This window comes from Alosa pseudoharengus, unplaced genomic scaffold (genome assembly GCF_046254945.1).
Source record: "Alosa pseudoharengus isolate Yale_2024_CS ecotype anadromous, Long Island Sound unplaced genomic scaffold, YU_APseudo_1.1 YU_APseudo_1.1_scf_6, whole genome shotgun sequence".
NCBI classification, from domain to species: Eukaryota; Metazoa; Chordata; class Actinopteri; order Clupeiformes; family Clupeidae; genus Alosa; species Alosa pseudoharengus.
The window spans coordinates 28,034,706-28,049,081 of record NW_027468848.1 but is presented as its reverse complement, the minus strand read 5'-3'; the positions used below and the strand labels follow the sequence as shown (position 1 = coordinate 28,049,081).

At 47.3% G+C, this 14,376-nt stretch overlaps 1 protein-coding gene across 1 annotated transcript in view; it reads left to right on the top strand.

Moving 5' to 3' along the window:
• wdfy3 (WD repeat and FYVE domain containing 3) overlaps positions 1 to 14,376 on the top strand; it is an 86,254-nt gene that overhangs the window by 21,519 nt on the left and 50,359 nt on the right. The window contains exons 10-15 of the mRNA XM_076270892.1: positions 2,787 to 2,980; positions 4,771 to 5,270; positions 6,549 to 6,632; positions 8,538 to 8,715; positions 10,678 to 10,892; positions 14,117 to 14,229. Coding sequence (XP_076127007.1) covers positions 2,787 to 2,980; positions 4,771 to 5,270; positions 6,549 to 6,632; positions 8,538 to 8,715; positions 10,678 to 10,892; positions 14,117 to 14,229 — 1,284 coding nt within the window. The remainder of the gene's footprint in view (positions 1 to 2,786; positions 2,981 to 4,770; positions 5,271 to 6,548; positions 6,633 to 8,537; positions 8,716 to 10,677; positions 10,893 to 14,116; positions 14,230 to 14,376) is intronic.

Sequence of the window (14,376 nt, the reverse complement as noted above, 5' to 3'; positions counted from 1 at the left end):
TCCGTCACTCTTGAGCCTAATCCAGAGATTGTGATGTCACCCCCTGGCATCTAGTTTAGCTAAATAAAGACAAATTGTGTGTGTGTGTGTGTGTGTGTGTGTGTGTGTGTGTGTGTGTGTGTGTCTGTGTGTGTGTGTGTTAGTGAGTGTATCATTATGTTTGAGGCATGCTGTCCTGATGGCTGGTAACTAATGGCTCACTGTCCCAGAAGTTACGTAAATAGCAAGTATTTGCCATTTCACTGTTTGTGTGTGATCACACACACAGCCCTAAAGAGAGTGATGGCTTCATTCTCCCTCAGTGTGCTCTGCCCTGGGCCAGCTCTGTCTCTATCACTCCCAAGATATCTCTGTCTCTATCACTCCCAATATATCTCTGTCTCTATCACTCCCAATATATCTCTGTCTCTATCACTCCCAATATACCTCTCTCTGTCTCTATCACTCCCAATATATCTCTGTCTCTATCACTCCCAATATACCTCTCTCTGTCTCTATCACTCCCAATATATCTCTGTCTCTATCACTCCCAATATATCTCTCTCTGTCTCTATCACTCCCAATATATCTCTGTCTCTATCACTCCCAATATATCTCTCTCTGTCTCTATCACTCCCAATATATCTCTCTCTGTCTCTATCACTCCCAATATATCTCTCTCTGTCTCTATCACTCCCAATATATTTCTCTCTGTCTCTCTGTCTCTATCACTCCCAATATATCTCTCTCTGTCTCTCTGTCTCTATCACTCCCAATATATCTCTCTCTGTCTCTCTGTCTCTATCACTCCCAATATATATCTCTGTCTCTCTGTCTCCATCACTCCCAATATACTGTATATCTCCCTGTTTCTCTCTGTCTCTTTCGTTCAGTGTCTCAGAATCTGTTATCTTTCTCTGCCCCCCTTTTTTTCTCTCTCTCTTTCTCTCCCTCTTTATCTCTCTCTCTTTTTGCCTCTTTCTCTCTGTGTTATTCTTCTCTGGTTGGGCCAGGGCCAGTGCTGTGTTGCTCTCTGTCTTCGCCTCTGAGGAGGACAAAAACACATTGATGGCAGGCAGCCTTGCAGAGGTGCAATCTGGAGGGTGATAGTGTTGCTTTAGCACACCAACGGTGCCTGAATGTGTCCAAATCCCAAAAGCTAGTGGACCAGTCATTTACACAGATGAAATGTGAGGTGACATGATGTGACCCCGTTAAGTAACTGTGGAGTTGGAGAGCATCTGGACACAAGTCTGTTTCCATCCCAAAGGTCACCACAAAACAGGATCGTCATTCTCGCAAATCTCCCATCTTAACATTCAAAGCACCAACTTCTGGTTTGTGTTAGGGGAAAAGCACCAACATAATAAATCTGTTGGGTTTTAGAGCTGTAGGATTTGGGGCAGGCTCAAACCCAATGTCCCATGCAAGAAGACTCCATAGTTTAACCAGAAAACAGTTTGTTAACATTTGAATATCCCTTACGATGCAGCCAGCGTCCATAAGCAAGGCAAAGCCATTTTATTTATGTTGTGCACTGCATACCAATGCAGTTTAATGTGTTTTAGACAGCAGTAGAAAATTGTATGAAACCAAACATCAGCAATTTGCAACAATTAAAATATAGTAAAAGTAGTAAAATAACAAAATTAATAAAAATGTTAATTAAAATTTAAATAAATAAAAGTGGAAGATATGTCTGGTCAGGTGTGAAGACCATATCAGTGGAGAGGAAGCCAGGGTCAGATGAAGATATGAGCTGGACAGCAGAGCCAGTGTGTTTACTGTGAGGGAGGAGAAAGAGAAAGCACACTCAGAAATAAGGTGTACACTAATGTGGACTGTTGAGGCTGCTTGAGGCTGCCCTTGATGGTTTCATATAGCTGTGTGTGTGTGTGTGTGTGTGTGTGTGTGTGTGTGTGTGTGTGTGTGTGTGTGTGTGTGTGTGTGTGTGTGTGTGTGTGTGTGTGTGTGTGTGTGTGTGTGTGTGTGTGTGTGTGTGTGTGTGTGTGTGTGTGTGTGTGTGTGTGTGTGTGTGTGTGTGTGTGTGTGTGTGTGTGTGTGTGTGTGTGTGTGTGTGTGTGTGTGTGTCCCCGCAGGGAGAGAGTGGGAGGAAAATGACACAAGCCCATGAGGTTATAATCAGTGCAATCACCTCTCCACAGTTGCAAGAAAGCCAGCTCACCTCAAACAGAAGATTTTTTTTTTTCCAAAACCTTCATAAATGCTTGAATGCATCTTTCCTCATCTGACTCACACCATGAAAAATAGATCTGCTCGACACAAGTATCAAATATTCATTCTACCGTCTAAAATTAGCCTTAAAGGAGAGACGTGATCAGGAATGCAGAGAGAGGTCCCCCCTCCTCCAGCGTGATACAGACATACACACTGTCTCTGATTGGCCTCTCCTACTGATCTGAACTGGATGAGAGTCAGTTGCAGCATGAATGGGTGTTAATGCACCTACTGAACTGGAGAAGGTTATTTATGCATTCCTATAAGCTGGCTAACGCACATATCCTTCATCGCCACACAAAGATTAGTGCTTATGTCCAGAGAAGTGGGCCTATTTAGACTTGAAGTATACTGTAGGATACTTGGAAGTGTACTTGATGCAAAAAAACTATACTGCACACATATTACACACATATTTATACATGTTTGTTTCAGGTCTACTTCATTCTCATACGTTTAATTCGCTGACTTGTATTTCTCCATATATTTCTTCTCTTACTGTGGCCATGGTAACCCCTCTGTTGACATGTCTCCGGTCTTCCTCTCGTCTTATCTTCGTCTCGTCTCAGGGCTGTTCCGTGAGTTTGGCGGGGCGCGTTGCGTGCACAACATCGTGAAGTACCGACAATGCCGCGAGCAGGCGCTCATGATCATCCAGCAGCTGGTGCTGTCGCCCAGCGGAGACGACGACATGGGCACTCTGCTGGGGCTCATGCACTCGGCGCCTGCCACCGAGCTGCAGCTCAAAACAGACATATTGAGGGTGAGACGCGCATTCTTTTTATTATGATCTTTACCTTTTGAACTATTCTTTGACTATATCGCCCTTCTATGCTTTTATACTGTTTGCTTTTGTTTATGTAAAACACATTGAATGACCTATGTGTATATAAATAAACTTGACTTGACTTGACTTGACACACATACACACACACACACACACACACACACACTCACTCACTCACTCACTCACAGACGCACTCTCTCTTACTCACTTACTCACTCACTCCCACACACATACATACATACACACACCACACATACTTTCTCACTTTCTCTCTCTCTCTCACACACACACACACACACACACACACACACACACACAGGGAGACAAACCTCACCCAAACAGAGGTTTCCATTGAGGTCAGTGCACACAATAATCTCATGATGTCATTTGGTTTTGTAATAATGCGTAAACAAAGTTAGGGGTGTGTCTCAGTTGTACGTTTTACAACAATTCAGTTGTCCTGTGTCTGTTTTTCCACACGGAATTGTTTCAAAGAATTATGAGAGAGGGAATTTGATTGTCTAGATGCTCTCTACTACGCTGGCGGCATGGTAGTACACTGGTGCCCAGACAAACATGGACCCGTATATCTCTCACTGATGTCTGAATTCATGCCGCCTTTATTCCCTGACTTGATTCCAATGTGATTCACAAATCAATAGATCAAAAGCATCCTAAATGATTTCTTACTTGCCTTCGTGTGTGTCCAGGATGATGGAGATTTGATGAAGAAATCTGTTCTTACCAAGCATCTCAAAGGGTTATGCTGCCAACCCGAGCAGCAATGCAGCTTGTATCTGTATATAGCTGTATCTATGTGCAGAAGCCCTCACATGTGTGCAGAGCAGCAATGCAGTTAGCACGCGTTAACACACAATCAACTTTGAGTTGATATCCAAACAGCGTACGCGACAATGCCTGCGCCATTTCAAATTTGTTGATGTTCGGAACAAGCTCTGCGACTCCCAAGCAGACAGAGTTTGTGTTTGTTTCACTTCATATTTTGTCAAGCGCCACTTGTCGCTGGGACCATAAATTGGCCTTACCTTGTAGTAGTCTTTTCAGTTAAGATGTTTCATGAGAATTTAAAGAGCCTAAATACAAATGTCGTGCTCCACATTGTTTTCTTTAGCCCATTAGATATGGAACACACACACACACACACACACACACACACACACACACACAAGCACTCTTGTGGGCACTATGTCTTTTTTTGAGGCGATGGCTGTTTTTGAAGCTTGTGCTCTTGTGTTCAACTGTTAGTAGACCTGTCCATCGAGGTGCACTGGAGCCGGAAGCCTTAATGGAAGCCTTTTAGAGAGCGGAAGGGGGAGAGAGTGGGCAGACAGAACTGACTGACTGACTGACGAACTGACCGGCTTCATGCGAGGAAGCACTCTGTGCAGCATTGCAGTGCGCCACTGATGATGAGGCAAAATGACATCCTTGACATTTACGTAGGGGTAGAGAAACTCCCGGAAACAGTAATGAGTCATGACAAGTCCCGCAAAGGCCTGTGCGAGATATGCTTTTGAGAGCTTGGCTGAGTTCTCTCAGGGGTCCTGATTCAATCACACACTACACTGTTTAGAAACAAATGGAAATTTTGTAGGAGCAGGAAAACAGACTTGCTACACAGCCTTTGGTGTTCTGTCCTGTGGAGGTGAATTATTTGAACCCCAGGACTCTCCTTCATTCTTTCTCTCTCTCTCTCTCTCTCTCTCTCTCTCTCTCTCTCTCTCTCTCTCTCTTCCTCTCTTCAGGCCCTGCTGGCCGTGCTGCGGGAGAGCCACCGCACGCGCACCGTCTTCCGCAAGGTGGGCGGCTTCGTGTACGTCACCTCGCTGCTGGTGGCCATGGAGCGCTCGCTGTGCTCGCCGCCGCAGAGCGGCTGGGAGCGCGCCAACCAGAACCAGGTGTTCGAGCTGCTGCACGCCGTCTTCTGCACGCTGACCGCCGCCATGCGCTACGAGCCGGCCAACTCGCACTACTTCCGCACCGAGATCCAGTACGAGAAGCTGGCCGACGCCGTGCGCCTGCTCGGCTGCTTCTCCGACGCCAAGAAGGTGGGTCCGGTGACGGCGCGGCCTTCCAACGCCCAGCCGTTCCAACGGATGCTGGAGGAGGAGCAGCAGGCTAGCGGGGCCGGCGGTCAGCAGCTGCTCCCTGCGCAGACGCAGGCGGACGGCGTGAGCCCCACGCTCAGGCACTGCGGCAAGCTCTTTATCTACCTGTACAAGATGGCCACCGACTCCTTCGACAGGTGAGGTGGTGGACACATGGGTTTGGGAAGCAGCGGAAAGGGCGTGTGTGTGTGTGTGTGTGTGTGTGTGTGAATGTGTGTGAATGTGTGTGCAGGGGTTGGCTACACTTTGAAGTGGTTGTGGACGATAGGTCTCATAATGGACTATTAATAGAGAATGGGGCATTAATAGTATCTACCCACACCATAGATGCATATAGAGTATTATTATTAATAGAGAATGGGGTATTAATAGTATCTACCCACACCATAGATGGGGCATTAATAGTATCTACCCACACCATAGATGCAGATATAGTAGTATTATGGAGAAACAGTATGAATATGTTTCTGAAAGCACAGTTATTTTCCAACCCCAGTCTTGGTATCAGACTGCACCAACTCATTTTTCTTCCCACCTAAATAACCTCCCTCAGGAGCCCCTGTGCTCTGCTGTACCAATCCATATCTTTTATTTGTGCGTGCTTATCCAATGCCTTGATTGTCACCCACATTTACAGATTGGATCAGTCATCTGGTCAGCCTCCATTCCCCTTTACAAAAATGATCTCACACAATATATCAGAATGTTTGTGTGTTTGTTTACTTACTGGCTTGGTTGTCTCTGGCGAATTCTATAAATATACCTGCCTGGCTCTTTGGCTGGGAGTGCAGACCGTCCGAGGGAAAACTCAAGAGTTCAGGTCAGAACAGGACAGGAGCAGACACTGAGTGGAGGGAGGGAAGAGAGTCAGAGTGCATGACCTTCAAGTGACCCTCAGGTGACCTTTCGGCTGACTTCCGAGGAGTCTGACTGGAGGCTCTGTTGGGGTTGCTGACATGTTGTTGAATGTGCACGTGACCTGCCCTGACCACCCACTCTTCCTGCCTTGCCGCAGCTAGCTACGGGTCTGGCTTGGCAGCGTGTGTGTGTGTGTGTGTGTGTGTATGTGTGTCAGACATGCATGTGCTATAGCTCTGCTCCTGGTAGTGTACGTGCATTGCTTAATTTTTCCAGCTTACACTAACAGCCCCCTCTCTCCCTCTTCTCTGTCATTGTTTTCCCCATCCTCTCTTCTTCTACTCGTAACCCTCTTTGCCATGCCTGTGTGTGTGCGTGTGTGTGTGTGTGTGTGTCGCGTGTGTGTGTGTCCCCACTATGTGTTTGTGGGGACTGTTTGTGCGTAAATCTGATTGTGTTTGAATGCAATGTGTGCATATGTGTGTGTGTCTGTGTGACTGATCGTGTGTGTGTGTGTGTGTGTGTGTGTGCACATTTGCATGTGTGTGTGTGTGCAGTCGTGCGGAGCAGGTGCCCCCCTGCCTGACACACGAGACCTCCCTGCCCTCCCCCTGGGGCACACCAGCGCTCACCAGGAAGAGGTAGTTTACAGTTTACTGCCCCCCCTCTCCTAACCCTGTTCTCTTTACCTCCTTCTCTCTCTCTCTGTCACTCACTCACTCATTTACTTTCTCTCTCTCTCTCTCTCTCTCTCTCTCTCTCTTTCTCTAGACACTCACTCACTCACTTTCTCACCCTCAGATAGTCACTCACTTACTGTGTCAGTCTTTCTCTGTGTGTGTGTGTGTGTGGTGTGTGTGTGTGTCAATAGTCAATGTCTTAAGCCCCGTACACAAATGAAGTGATTCACTTGGCAGTCAGCATGTTGTGGCTGAGTGTTATTGGACTTTTCAAGCTCTAGATGTCCCGTACGTTACCCATTGTTGACATTTTTCTAAGTACAAACTGTTACAAGCAGAAACGAGCAGTTGCTACAGAAACTATGGATATTTGCATATTCATAATAATAAACACTGCCACTGTGTACTCAGCACTTCAGCAGTTTGAAACATTTCCCCCATGTTTGTTTTCCTCCTGTGTCAAACACTGAGGGAACTCCAGGCAGTATTCTTTCTTCACTCCAAACATTAGTTTCCTCAATCGTTAAGTTAAGATGACTTGGTAAACGTACTCACCTGTATTTGTCTGGCATGCCCTGATCAAGGCTAGAAGTTGAAACGTCTAGGCATGAAAGCATTATTATATATATATTTATATATTTATTTATTATTTTGTTAAAATGTCTTTACTTCAGTACCTTCAGACTTTCTGTTTCCAAGTGTCATTTCAGCTGCCATCCCTGTGAGTTGGCGACATTCACTGCCATTCCCTGGTCCCTGTTAATGCTACATGCTCCCCCTGTGTACGGGGCTTTGTTTGTCGTTCTCTCTCTTCCTCTTCCTCTCCCTCTCTTGCCCTGTCCTCTTCAGTCTTGTGGCTGTTTAAAAACACCTGGGATCTTTCATTCTTCCCTCAGTCTGTTTCTCTGTTTTCCTCCATATCCACTCTTCCTCTTTCCTCCTGCCCTCTCTCTCTCTCTCCCTCTCTCTCTCTCCTCTCATGTATTTGTGTCCTTGACTGGCAGCTCCAGCCTGTAAGCTTGCACTTGCTTCACATTAAACCAAACGCTGATTCTCTAAAAGCCTCTACTCACCGCTCTCTCTCTCTCTCTCTCTCTCTCTCTCTCTCTGTCTCTCTCTCTCTCTCTCTCTGTTTCTCTCTCTCTCTGTCTCTCTTACTGGGGAGCTCTGGTCCGTGGTTTGCATCCTGGCTGCCTTGTCTTTCCACGGCAGCTAATTCAGTTTGAAAGGGGAGCGGCTCCTAAAGTGTTCCTCTGCAGAGGGGAAGGGAGGGGATGGGTGTGTGGGGGGTGGGGTGGGGTGGGTAGGGGAGGGGATGGGTGTGTGTGTGTGTGTGGGGGGGGCGTTTTTAAAAGGTGATGCACGGCGGACCAAAGCTCCTCCCCTGGCTGGCCACTCTGTAGCCTCTATACAGCTGAGCCAGCAGCAGCAGCTCACAACCTACTGCCCAAGCCTGCAACTCAACACACACACACACCCACACACACCCACACACACACACTTCTGAGGTAAAGGCTCAGTAAAGCTGGCATGTAAACAAAACAGAATACGGATGCACACACACACACAGATTCAGACAAATGTGCAGAGACAGACCAACATGCATTCAGAAATGTGCCCACGTGTGTAACTTACAGGCACACCAAGACGCAGCAAGACATATAAACTGAACACTGCATTGATACCCTAATCTGACCTAGGAGAGGACAAAGCATAGTTTGGGATTTCATGGGAATTCAACGGTTTAGTAATGTTAAAAAATATGTTTTTTGTCACCTTATGGCATGTTATTTTGTTGTGATTTCAGCACTTGACCTCTGTAAGGTCTTTATGAGTCCTGCTGATTGACCTGTTCTCCTCCCTCAGACAAGGCTACCATGGCTCCTCCTCCAACAGTGCCCCGGCTAAAGCGGCGGTCGACCTGAAACTCCACCTGGGCAACTCCTCCTCCCTGCACTCGGCCGACCCGGTGGTCATCCACCCCGGCGCCGCCCTCGCCATGCTGGACCTGCTGGCCTCCGTCAGCTCGGACACGCAGCCCGAGGTAAGAAAGAAGCCCAGTTGCCCCGGAGAGGCGGGCAGAGGGGCACTAGAAAGAAAGAAGGAAAGAAAGAGAGAGAAAGAAGGAAAGGAAGAGAGAGAAAGAAGGAAAGAAAGAGAGAGAGAAAAGGAAAGAAAGAGGGAAAGAAAGAATTCCTTTTATTGCACCACAGTACCAATCCTATAGAGTATACAAATACATGTATAAGTGTTATATTATGTCAATAGTATGCATATATCTGTGAAATAGCATAAGAAACAATGTAGCCTTTGTTATTCTTAGAAGTAACTGTAAGCTATAGTGTAGCTGTACTTACACACTGCCTGTTCCTGTGTAGGTTAATGTTTTGTAGTATCTCCGGCAGCAGTTACTATCCGCTTCAATGGACTCCTCGTTGTATAGTGTGTGTGTGTGTGTGTAGTGCAAAACTCATCACTATGTCACCTTGTTAACGGCAGACTAATGTGTCGACTTTTGTCTGAGAGTCAGTCTGAGCATGATGAAATGTCATCAATGGGAAATGATAGACAGTCATCTCTGTGTGTGCCCTTGTGTGGTTAGTCTGCCCTGACAGTGACAAAACCATGTCAGCGTGCTACCCGTCTGTCCTTTAAGGTGACATTGTGCAGCAGAGGTTTATCTCTCAGACACAAGTAACTCGCCTCCGAGATGGAACAATTACCCATCCATTTCAGACTTTGTCAAAAGGTACAAAAACCCTTTCAAAAGGCATTAGGCTTGATACTTGGAGCAGTGAGGGGTGGAGGCCGTCTGCCCCTCTAAAGCTCCCACCAACCACCCCACTCCACCTCTCTACCCCTCGACCTCAGTGTGTGTGTGTGTGTGTGTGTGTGTGTGTGTGTGTGTGTGTGTGTGTGTGTGTGTGTGTGTGTGTGTGTGTGTGTGTGTGCACCTCAGTTCTGGTGTGGGCAGCCCCCCCCCCCCCCGCCAGCCTTGTAATGGGCTCAGCGTGAGGGAGAGACTGGGCAGACACGCTTCAGGGTAGCCACACACACACACACACACACACAGACCAGTGGAAGTGGAAAAGATTTTGGCAGGGGGCTGACTTATTCGGCTCCCTCTGATATAACAATGGAAGGCCGGTTCCTCTGAGGGACTGGGTGAAGTAGCAGTAGATGAAAAGCAGTGAGCGGGCAGAGGAGGACAAAGACGGACTGAAATAAAGGGGGCCATTTCAGGACAGTCTCCTCCCACCTGCCCACTGCTCTAATGACCACCTGACCGCTCAATTGCAAAGAGTTCCTTACATGCAGCCATTATCAGAAAATGGATGGTACTAGTTGTGTTTGATTGCCTGAGTAAATGGCTCAAGCTCAAGACTTATTCTATATCATTCTATCTGATCCTATCCTATTCTCTATACCTCCCTGCTCTTCCCCTGGGTGGTGGCGACAGTTTTCGAGAGAAGGAAATAAGCCTTTAAGAAATGATTCATCAGAGCAGACTGACACCTGCCCTCACAGTGCTTTTATCGGAGCCAAGAAAGAGCGTAGAAAGAAGTGAAGAAAGTGAAGCGACGCTTTCCCTCCTTCCCTCTGACTGGAGATCAGGACTTAGTAGGGACTGATTGAGTGTGATGTGCATGATGTTTTTACTTAACATAACACATACGTACATGACAGTAAAGGTCTCTATTGACCTGACATACTCTATACTCTATATACGCTTTCTGGTGTGTTATCTTTCCGTTTTTATTTAAAGTTAACAAAAGGTGTTGCCTCTGTAAAATCGAACTAGCAAATGGAGGATGTGACTCAAAAGTCAAATATTTGATGTCAGTAAATACATGTAAAGGAACGGTGTGAGTTTATCTTCAGTACAACTTTGTATACTGTATACTATTTCCTCTTACTACTAAAAAGTACTGAGTACTACTTACTAATACTATTTCAAGTATTTATAATAATACTTAACATATAATCCTTTTCCTGCATTTCCCAGCATGCTCTGGACCTGCAGCTGGCGGTGGCCAACCTGCTGCAGCTGCTGGTGCACTCGGAGCGGAACCAGCAGGTGCTGTGTGAGGCGGGCCTGCACTCCCGCCTGCTGCAGCGCTGCAGCTGCGCCCTGGCCGACGAGGACCACCCGCTGCACCCGCCCCTGCAGAGGATGTTCGAGCGCCTCGCCTCGCAGGCCCTGCAGCCCATGGTGCTCAGGTACGCCACAGTAACCCCCCCACCCCCCCACCGACCTACGCCTCGCCTCGCAGGCCCTGCAGCCCATGGTGCTCAGGTACGCCACAGTAACCCCCCCACCCCCCCACCGACCTACCCCACCCCCCCCGCGGCAGGAACAGAACAGCCCTAATCACAACAGAATCACCTTAAAAACTGTTTTTAAAGGAATACGCCACGTGTTTTGGGAAATGATCTTATTTGCCATCTGCCCTGGAGTTAGATAAGAGGATACACACCCTTCTCTTCTCTGTGCGTACAATTACCCAGTCTGACATCGTTAGCCTAGCTTAGCATAACTCACTGGAAATGGGTTGGATCAGTTAGCCTATAAAAGGGAGCTGTACGCTAACTGGTTTAACCCACTTTCACAACCAAAAGTTGGCGTGTTTTCCTATAAAAACTGCCTCAATGTCTCTTTACTTGGCCAATGTAGGTCGTAAGTAATATGGTGCTCAGGTAAGCTCCCCACACCAGGAACAGTATAGTGTGTCTGTTTTAAAACAGCCTGCATCTGTCCCTTCACTTGAGACCAATGTGGCTGTGCACCTAAGTAATTATGGGTCTCAGGTACAGATACTGCTCAACACATTCAGACCAGTATAGCATGTCAGTTTTAAAGCAGTAGTAGTTTCTTTCATCACGTGGCTAGTAGGTCCTTAGTAACTATAATGTTCAGGTAGACAATCATCACCCATCCAGAGACCGGGTCCTGGGTCAGTTTTAAAACTGCAGCTCTCGCTGTTGTTCAGGGTCATTACTCTCTTGTGGTCACTTTGGGTGAAATTAGGTGTTGTGGAATGTTATGCTTTTGACAGACTGGACACATCATTTCAAATAATGTGTTTGATATACTCACTGTGAAGGTCAAGAGGCTAATAAGTCTAGCCGTGGACTGTGTCCATATACTAAAGTTGAGTTAAAGACTTCCTGCCTTGGCTTTCGTCCATCAGGAAGTGGTCTTGAATGCCTTTGCATGTAAAGCTTCCGTGAATCAGTTCAGAGCCGTAAAAAAGAAAAAAAAAGAAAAAGAAAAGCATTTGGCCAGCCATGCAGGTCCTTTAGTTTTTCTCAGGAGCTGGATTAAGTTTATTCTTAGTGAGAGAGGAAGGGCACTGATAAGGTCATATGAGATACACATGGGCCTAAATCATGATGGGCTACATCACATGTGTGTGCTTAGTGTTGGCTTCATATGCTTGCACAAAGCCTTAGGAGTCAGAAGGTCTCCACTTGCAAAAAAAGCAGTTTGAAATAAACTCTTGACCCTGGATTTAGTGTGTGTGTGTGTGTGTGTATTTGTGTATTTGTGTGTGTTTGTGTGTGTTTATGTGAGTTCTTGTCTGAAAGATTACACCTGTTGTTTTGAGTTGTGGGCTGTTGCTCCCAGAATCCTGGTGGATGTTTACATTAGTACATCGTCCCGCCAGACGCAGCCGGTCAGCGCAGGTCCATCCGACTGCTCCCATCTCAAACGATTACCCCCACGTCTTATTCGATTTGCCTCCGCAGAATCCATTACCCCCCCTTTTCCACCCCGCCCAGCGCAGGGCAAGAGGTGCTGTATTACCCAGGGAATTGAGTCGCCGACTAAGAATCACATTATTCCATCATGCTCCTTTGCATAGAGATTGGCGCTGGCGATCAGATTAGAGACGCTCTGCGTGTTATTCCAGGTTGTGGATACGGGTGCTTGCTCGCTCTCGCTCTCTCGCTCTCGCGCTCTCTCTCTCTCTCTCTCTCTCTCTCTCTCTCTCTCTCTCTCTCTCTCTCTCTCTCTCTCTCTCTACCTATACTCTTTCTCTCTTTCTCTATTTTCTCTCTCTGTTCTCTCCACTCTCACTCTCTCTACTGTTTCTTTCACTCTCTCTATTTTCCCTCTCTCTACCGTTTCTCTCTCTCTCTCTCTCTCTCATCTCCTCACTCTCTCTCTCTCTGGTGGGGTGTGGAGGTGAGCAGGCACAGCACAGCATTAGCGCTTTCCATTTTCCGCTTGGGCGGTCGGAGATGATGAGGGATGCCGGCGGCCCGTTGGACCCCTGGAGGAAGAGGTGGACGGGGTGGGGGAGCGCGCTGCTTTTCATATCAAAAGATCCCTGAAGGTCTCTGCGTGGCCCGGGCCACTGCTGTGAAGACACAACTCAGATTCAGACTCTGTCTATTTCTCTCTCTTTCTATCCATCAGTCCTTCTCTCTTGGTCTCTCTCTCCTTGTTTCTCTCTTTCCTTCTGTCTGTCTCTCTCTGTTTGACTAGTCTTTTCTGTCTGTCTCTCTCTGTCTGTCTCTCTCTGTTTGACTAGTCTATTCTGTCTGTCTCTCTCTGTCTGTCTCTCTCTGTTTGACTAGTCTTTTCTGTCTGTCTCTCTCTGTCTGTCTCTCTCTGTTTGACTAGTCTTTTCTGTCTGTCTGTCTCTCTCTGTCTGTCTCTCTCTGTTTGACTAGTCTATTCTGTCTGTCTCTCTCTGTCTGTCTCTCTCTGTTTGACTAGTCTATTCTGTCTGTCTCTCTCTGTCTGTCTCTCTCTGTTTGACTAGTCTTTTCTGTCTGTCTCTCTCTGTCTGTCTCTCTCTGTTTGACTAGTCTTTTCTGTCTGTCTGTCTCTCTCTGTCTGTCTCTCTCTGTTTGACTAGTCTTTTCTGTCTGTCTCTCTCTGTCTGTCTCTCTCTGTTTGACTAGTCTTTTCTGTATCCTGCCTGTGCAGTTGCCCCCATCTGTCTTGATGTCGTCTTTGTACCCCTGTGTTTCTGGCTTAGTACATTCTCAGGTGTTATTATGCTGTGGATGTGCCTACTAGTGTCTTTGTCAACAATAAACAATGTGTTCTCTGCCCTCCCTCCCCCTCTTTCGTCCTGCTTCTCTCTGTCCATGCCTCTGTGTCTCAGCATCAATCCCTCCTCTCTCTCTCTCTCTCGTCCGTCCTTTCCGGTCGAGTCACGGCCCCGGCTCTGTCCCCATTGATCACTTCCACAACCCAAGCCTCCACTGCCAAGCGTCCAGTCTGTTTCAATACCACCCCAGGGTACAGTAGCCGGTCTGTGCAGGTTCCTGACTGCAGCAAATCTGCCTGCTCTCATCGCACCGGGATGCTCCAGGAGCTGTGTGTGTGAGACGGGCCGAGAGACGCTCAGACTCATGCCAATGTTGTTTATGCTCTTGGTGCTGTTCTTGAGTTTTTGACGTTGTTGTTTTTGTTTTGGTTTTGGCAGGGAGTTTCTGCGGCTGGGCAACCCTCTGAACTGCGGCGCCTGGGACAAGAAGCTGCTCAAGCAGTACCGCGTGCACAAGCCCAGCTCACTCAGCTACGAGGCCGAGATGAGAAGTAAGAGACACACACACACACACACACACACACACACACACACACACACACTCACACTCACACTCACACACACACACACACACACACACACACACACACACACACACACACACACACACACACACACACACACACACACACACACAC